The 7,621-nt window shown below is 53.9% G+C and overlaps 3 protein-coding genes across 3 annotated transcripts; 2 read left to right on the forward strand and 1 right to left on the reverse strand.

Annotated features, from left to right (window-relative positions):
- Window positions 1-415: 415 nt before the first annotated feature.
- On the forward strand, window positions 416-1,709 carry CUNH20orf144 (chromosome unknown C20orf144 homolog). Its single transcript, XM_029560384.1, is given in 2 exon segments — window positions 416-1,142; window positions 1,213-1,709. Coding segments are annotated over 2 exon segments (756 nt in total). The 5' UTR covers window positions 416-883.
- Window positions 1,710-3,109: 1,400 nt separating this feature from the next.
- Actl10 (actin like 10) lies at window positions 3,110-5,493 on the forward strand. Its single transcript, XM_008826612.2, is given in 3 exon segments — window positions 3,110-4,735; window positions 4,737-4,916; window positions 4,918-5,493. Coding segments are annotated over 3 exon segments (711 nt in total). The 5' UTR covers window positions 3,110-4,262; the 3' UTR covers window positions 4,976-5,493.
- A 105-nt stretch (window positions 5,494-5,598) lies between these two features.
- Window positions 5,599-7,552, reverse strand: LOC103728644 (N-terminal EF-hand calcium-binding protein 3-like; the record flags this gene model as incomplete). Its single annotated transcript, XM_008826614.2, has 4 exons — window positions 5,599-5,722; window positions 6,456-6,553; window positions 6,738-6,763; window positions 7,444-7,552. Coding segments are annotated over 4 exons (320 nt in total), but the record flags the coding sequence as incomplete, so codon positions are not given.
- Between the last annotated feature and the right edge of the window lie 69 nt (window positions 7,553-7,621).

The raw sequence follows: 7,621 nt of genomic DNA on the forward strand, positions 1-7,621 counted from the left end.
AATACCCATCACACAAAGTTGTTGAAGGTTCCCCTCAGTTAACTTCTACATAGGACTCAGGCCTGCAAATATAAGGTCTCAGTCCAAAACTGACATGATTACTGTTGTCAAACATACTATTAGGAATCTTCCCAGTTACACACCTGACAGTCACAGATGTGAGAACCCCTCACATACCCACAATTTAGGAGTCCTGGGGAGCCACAGTCCAGGTGCCCACACTACAAGAGGCTCCAAGGCAACATCAAGGGCTTCATCTCTTGCCCATAATCTGCCTCAGCTCAGCCACAAGATAGAATCTTTCGTGGTGAGTTTTGTTTGTTTGAGACAGTCTTACTATGTAGCCCTGGCTGGCCCAGAACTCACTGTAGACCAGGCTGGCCTTGAACTCACAGAACTCTGCCTGCCTCTGCCTCTGCCTCAGGAGTGCTGGCATTAAAGACGTGCTCCACTACCTTTTGAACCAGCCTTATAAAAAAGGGAGTAGAGATCAGGTTCTGGCACTCTCAAGCCAGTGTTCTCTGTTTCCATGCCATCTTTTGAATAATTCTCTTTTGAAGGTATGACTGATCAACTTTCTGTCTACAACCAAAGAACCAGGTTGAGAGAACCACCTAACCCTATGCCAGACTCCTCTCAAGAATCCCGTAAACCCTTGTAACAGTTTGTAGGGATCATCTACTTTGCAGTTGAGAAGACTGAGGCCTACCTAAGGAAGTTGATTACCTTGGCCAAGGTTACACAGCTAATTAGTATCAGAGCCAGAATTCAAACCCAGGCCACAGAAATTCCTGTCTGTTCCCCCTGAGCACCTTATAAAATGTTTCATTAAATAATTAGCCCTGTTTCACAGCTGGGAAGCTGAGACCAGGAGAGGTCACAGATGTCAGCAGAGGCCAGATTTTCATGGGAGTTCCTGGGGACTAGCAGAGCCAGGAGTGGTGGTGTCACCTATGAGCTCACAATGCAGCAACCCCTGGGTGGGCGGGATCAGACCAGGATTCCTGGTCAGAGAGCAGGGCAGGAGCAGCATGGGCAGTGGCCTCTAGTGACCTGTCCTACCATGGGAAACAGCAGTTCCCACAAGAGGACCAAAGCACCCAATCAGGCCAGCAAGGACAGGCCCCCTGGGAAAGTACGCAGTGGGTCCCATCGTAATGGGTTGGCCTAGGCAGGGTCTTGGGGAGCAGTGGGAAGGGCTGTGATGGCCAGTGGAGCCTGGGAGGAGCCGGGGGCGGGGCGGTCACCGGCCCTGTCCTTGGCCGAGGACACGCTCTTCCCTTCTCGACCCCGCCCACCCCTAGACCAAGATCAAGCTGCTTTTCCCCCTGGACAAGCAGCAGCAGCCGGCCGAGGCAGCGGCGTGCCCGTACGCGCGGCCTGGGAGGCCGGCTGAGGACGCGCTCGGCGCTCCGATGTGCTCCCCTGTGGTGGCGCCCATGCTGCGCTGGGCGGGCGACGGCTTGGACAGGCGCCCGAGGGAGATGAAGAGGATCCTGGTGCTGTTGCTGCAGCAGGACGCACGGCTGCAGGAGGCGGGGCGGCGGGCGGCGGACGGCCCGGAGGGCGGAGCCAGTGCGGCGGGCGGGGCCAAGGGCTGGCAGCCGCTGCAAGTGCACTTGCTGACCCAGCGCGAGGCTGGCTGTCAAGGCGACCCCCGTGAGGAGCAGCCGCGCAAGCGGCGCCGCTGCCCTCGCCAGCGGCCCTGAGCGCCCGGCGCGGCCCCCAGCTCCGGGACTCTGCTCAATAAAGCAGACATAGCAACTTTGGCGTCTGCCACCTCTGTCCCTGCCGTGGGGTTGGGTCGAGAGCCAAAGGGGAGGACAGGACAAGTAAGGGATGAACGGAACTAATAGCGAGGACTGTAATCGCCATGGCCAGGCGGCCTTTGCCTTCTTTTCGCGGCACAAGGGTCAGATCATGCCAGAGCCATAGGCTCGAGGGAGGTGGAATAGCTTAGCCATGCTAGGAAGAGAGGCCTGTTTCCAGCAAAGGCTTGAAGTCTCCAAGAGTCCCCAGTATTCAGAAATCCCTCTTAAGCAGAGAGAGGGGCCTAAGCAAAAGGCATCATGCTGGGAATAACAGCTGGTCAGCCATGGTGAGGCCTGAAGCCTCAAAAGGCCCCTCACTCCTCCCTGAATGCTCAGTAATTCCCAAGCACTCAGCCCGCCCCCCCCCACCCCCCCAGATTTCCAGACTCCTTGGTCAAAGCAATTTTCTTCCCAGCTATTCAGTTTACTTGCTTACCCACAAGATTCTTCCAAACTACTAATCTGCCCAGGACAGCTCACACCCCTGCTTACAGCTCCCACTTGTTCTCCATTGCCTCCTCCAAACCTGTTTTTTGTTTGTTTGTTTGTTTTTGAGTCACTATATAGCACTGGATGACTGGAACTTTCCTATGTAGATTGAACCAGCCAGAAGCTCACAGAGATCCACCTGCCTGTCTCCAAAGACTCTCCGTGTTAGAACCTGTAATTGGGATGTGTAGGCCCAGCAACCCACCCTGTCCTCCCTCAGTACCTCTTAGTAGTTCCCCTCTGGCCCTGTCCATACTGACAGGACACCTGTGGCCTCCAGTGTGAATGTCACTCCCTACATCACATCTAAGAGACTCTGGACAGGAGCCAATTGCTGCTTCTCTTGGGTTCCACGCCCAGCCTTAGCCTGCTGTGGTGGCACACCTGTAATCCAGCACTCAGGAGACTGAGGTAGGATTTAAGTTCAGTGCCAGCCTGGGTAACAGACTATTTCAGAAAACAAAAACTGGGAGTGACCAACTCTGAATGCTTCCCCTTGGGGCAGATATAGCAAGATGAAGGTCCCAGCTTCTCTAGAGCTGCAAGCCACAAACCCAGGGACAAAAAGATACACTTTTGTCACTGTCAACACAGTTGACATATCTACAAGGCCCATAATCACACCGGAAAATGTATGACCCATACATAGCACAGCCCCTTACTGTGAGAGCTAACTGCCCTGCCATTCACACAGTTACAAGCACATGCATGCTTGGTCCAAACTGACTTTTAGCCCCTTCCCCAAGGCTGTAATTTGGGAGCTTCGAGAGACCATCCCAGTTAACCCCAACCCTGTGGTAAGACCGTTCCTAAAGCCTGACTTCAACCTTGCCCTTGAGATCCATGAAACACCCAAGATCCTTGTAATAAAACCCTTATTTTAGCTTAAGTTCATCTGAGTCTTCCACTTGCAACCAAAATGATCCTAAAGAGAATGATGAGGTTCTGAAGAGGCAGGCAGGGGGCTCCATCCTGGGCCTGAGCTTATGCTACCTTTTGGAGGAAGCAGCAGCACAGGGAAAGACTGTGACTTGCTTAGGGACTGCTAAATGACCTTCAAAACCAAAGTGCAAGTTCAGGCCAGACCCCTGTGTGAGTGCCTGTCAGGGCTGAGCACATGGAGGTCCTCGAGTAACTGTGCTTTGGAACACTGTCTTTAGAACTGAGTGGAAGAGCCTGGCATCTAGCCAGAGCACTTAGATAATCTGAAGCATTTTGGAGAAATAAACTGGCTGTGCTGAGCTACTATTAGCCTCCAGCAGGTGGAGGGGAGAGGACTGCAGGACTGAGGTCACGATGAGCCCATCCAAGGTCTCTGACTATCCTCTCCGACCCTCAACCAAGCCCAAGTGACTGGCTGGGAATCTGGGAATCTGGTACCCTAAGGAAGAATATAAATCCAGATTGACACAGGGCAGAGTCTTAAGGCGGAGCCACAAACAAAAGCAGCAGGCTACTCAAGTTCCAAGAAGCCCAAGCTGACAATTGAGAGGGACAGTTATCTCGCCCAGAAGGCCCACAGGGCTTAGGGGTGGCACGGAGCCCTGAAGGTGGCATCAGTGCACAGAAGCCGAGGAGTCTGCCGGCTGCCCTCAGTGGGTCCCGTCGCGGTGGTAGTGGACCAGGGTTCGGGTTTCACCAAGGCGGACTTCGCCCATGAGGTCCAGCCGCGTATCTTGTTGAAGAGTCTGATGCCCAGCTGGGACTGGCCTGTGTTACCCGGTACGCCGGGCTGCGAGCTGGCAGGTGGCGTGGCCCGGGCACACGCCATCAAGCACCGCGTGGTGGTGGACTGGGAGGCGCCGGAGGGGCTGTGGGAAGGCCTGCTGGTGGGTGGCCTGCTGGTGCACCCAGAGAAGTGGCCCATGCTGGTGAGTGACTCCCCATCGGCACCACCCGAGGGCCGAGAGAGAGTGGCTGAGCTGCTTGCTGTTCGAGGGCCTGGCGGTGCCTGCGTGCCACATGGCCAGCACCGCCCTGCTGGCGCTCTGCTCCACCGGCGCGTTCAGTGGGCTGGCAGTGGAGGCAGGCACAGGCGTGTGCCACGCCACACCCATCTACGCTGGTCACTTGTGGCACAAGGTCACCTTCCATATGAACATGGCAGGCAGCACTCTGTCCCGCTTTCGAGACCTTCTGGTAGCAGCCCGCCCGGATCTTCAACTGCCACGCAAGACCATTACACAGCTTAAGAGGCGGTGCTGCTACGCGTCGCTGGATTTCCAGGGCGATATCTCTGACCCTTCCTGCCACCATAAGGCCTGCTTTTGTCTGGATAATGGTTGCTACCTGCAACTCGGCAGTGAGCGCTTCCGCTGCCCATAATCCATCTTCCAGCCAAGTCTGCTAGACAAAGCTGGGCCAGGACTGCCCACGCTGGCCTTCCAGGCGTTCCAGAAGATGCCCACAACACTGTGCCCACGACTGGCCAACACAGGTGGTAGCCGGTGGTTCCACACTTTTCCCTGTCTTTGCGGGGCACATGAATCTGGAGCTGGAGGCCCAATGCCAGAGGCACGGGTACCCGACCCTGCAGCCCCGCCTGGTGGCCAGGCCTGGGCCAGCCACAGCTGTGTGGACTGGAGGGTCCATGGTGGCCTCCTTACACTCCTTCCAATGCTCGGGCCATGTACCAGGAGTGTGGCTCCAGGCTGGTGCGGGAACTCTTCGATTGAGTTATATTGGACTAGAATGGATGGTGCCACCTTGGCAGGGGCAGAAGCTGCAACTCTGTCCCAGCATCAACAACCAGATAAATAGATTCAGGTGTTTGCAGCTAGTAGGGTTATGTGGGGATGGGACACCTCTTTACCTTTCTAGCCAGGAGGTGGGTGGGATCCATTGGACCCTCATTTTGCCTTCAGTTTGAATCCCCAGACCACTGCCAGTTCAGAAAATGCCAGTCCAGCTAGGCTCAAGGGACAACCCTTTGCAAAACTAACTCATGTAAAAGCAACCAGAAGCCCTGTCCACAGCTGTGTTCTCAGGTGATCTTTGACTCTAAAAGACTCAGTTTCCCCTTCTGTAAAACTCCAGCTCAGAGGGCTGGGTTAGAAGACTTGCCTTGGATTCTATCCTCAGTACCAAAAAGACAAAGTGGGGTCAGGCACAACCCCAGGCCTGTTTATCACTCCCTGTATAAGAATTATGGGCACAGGGACGGGGAGACATTCCCTTTGTTTTTGAGACAGGGTCTCCCTATAGCTACAGCTAGTCTGGAACTATGTAAACCAGGCTACCCTTGATCTCACAGACATCCGCCTGCCTCTGCCTCCCAAGGGCTAGGATCAAAGGCATGCGCCACCACAGCTGACTCCTTTTCTTTTGAGACAGGATCACACTCTATGGCCCAGGCTGGATTCACTCTTGAGCTCCTCTTGCTTCTTCCTGATTGCTGGAATTACAGGTGTGAGCCACCATACCTAGCAGAGACAGTTCTTAAAAGGATCATACAAGGTAAAGATGTAGCTCAGTGGTAAAGTGCTTGCCTAGCAGTCCTGTCTTAGACCCCAGCACTAGGGGAGGAGGGACACACAAAAGAAGGAATGACTTTTTTTAAGTCCCTAAGAGTGAACTGTCAGCACTACACTACACAGGTGGTACATGTAGGCCAACAAACAGAGATAGGCACACACATACTTGCCTCCTTACATGTCCTGGGGTCAGTCCTCACCTCATAGACTTCATGTACCAGTAGGGGCCTATGGACATGTACGAACACATCCCCTATGCCTAGCCCATGCCTGCTGGGTTCTGGTTTGACAGCCTCCAGCAATTATGTCTGGCCAACAACAAAAACCTACTGAGTTGCCACATTGTTCTGGATGCTGGGAACTGAGCAGAGAACAAAGCCAAAGACGCCTTCCTTATTTTTTCTGTAGACAGGGTCTCACTCTAGCCCAGGCTGGCCTAAAAGATTACATAAGTGTAAACCACCATGACCCATTTAATCATTCATTATTATCCCTGGTTTACAGATGAGGAGATTGAGGCCCAGGGGGTAAAGGGCATAGCCATTAAGTGGGAGTATTAGAATTTGAACACAAGCTCCAGTTCCATAGCCCTGAGCCGTGTCAGGACAGTCACACTGCACTACAAACCCCTGTCATTTCAGGTGCCCCTCCCCCTTTCCCACGGGCCCCTCCCTGCACTTACCAGCTTTGTGGTGTCCATGGCGGTGAGCACTGCACGATTCAGTGACTCCAGCGCAGCCAACACAGGCCGATAGACACCCAGGTGTTTGGAAAAGTAGTCTGCAGGCAGAAGAGGTACTCAAGGGCTCTGGCCCCCACCATCTCTCCAATCTGGAATTCTAACTACCTAGCAATTCTTCAGCTGTTCAGCCCTCCTGTCCCATCAGACCAGCCCTCTCAGGTGTCCCTTACCACACCCATCTGCCCAGGGGCCAGGACACAAGGGCTGCCATAGGCTACTTACCACACAGTTTCTCTGTTTCTAAATTGCTGTGGGGAGAAGAGAAGAGAAGGCACCCTTCAGACTCTTTAGGACCTGGTAAACTGGACATAGAAGCCAATGTTCCCAAGACACACACCCCCTTCTCAGCCTAACATGGAATTTGACTGTGGTATTATCTGTGGGGAAGGGGGCACAGGTATTCCAGGCAACCACCCAAGTCTTGGGGGCCCTGAATGCTGATTTAGTTTGGGATTTAACCCAAACTAAGGGAAGGGAGACAGGCAGCTGTGTATGTGCATGATGTGTGTGTCCCCAAGTGAAGAAGCAGGGGAGGTAGTATGCATACAAGCCAAGGTGTATACATGTGCATACATGTGGGAAGGTATGTTCCTGCACCTGCATCCATGGGGTGGGCAGGGGGCAGGCAGAACCCAGCTGTCCCCAGACATCCTCTGTTCTGCTCCTGTAGAAAGTAGGAACAGAAGGGCTGAGCACGGGTGGTGACTCAGGCCTGCCTGGCTATTCTGGGGTCCCAGCTGAAAGCAGTGTAGCAATAAGGCTGGAACTGGGAAACCAAGTGTGGGTGTATAAAGTTGGCACTGGGCCCTGGCATCTACCCCACCCCCTTGTCCCCCAGAAAGAACCATGGCAGCAGGGGACACACTGGAGTTGGGACAACCTGGCCTGGCACTGGCCACAGCCCAGCCATCCCTCCCATCACACTCACTCGGTGAGATGACCGTCAATGCTGCTGAATAGCTCCCGCAGCTCCCCTGGGCTAAGAACCCCATCAGCAAAGTAATTCTGGAACTCTTCAAATGAGAGCTTACCATCATCTGAGGGAGAGGCAGAACACGGAGTTGTACTCTTTTTTTTTTTTTTTTTTTTTTTTTTTTTTTTTTGAA

This window comes from Nannospalax galili, unplaced genomic scaffold (assembly GCF_000622305.1).
Source record: "Nannospalax galili isolate Female #2095 unplaced genomic scaffold, S.galili_v1.0 C50121111, whole genome shotgun sequence".
Lineage (NCBI taxonomy): Eukaryota > Metazoa > Chordata > Mammalia > Rodentia > Spalacidae > Nannospalax > Nannospalax galili.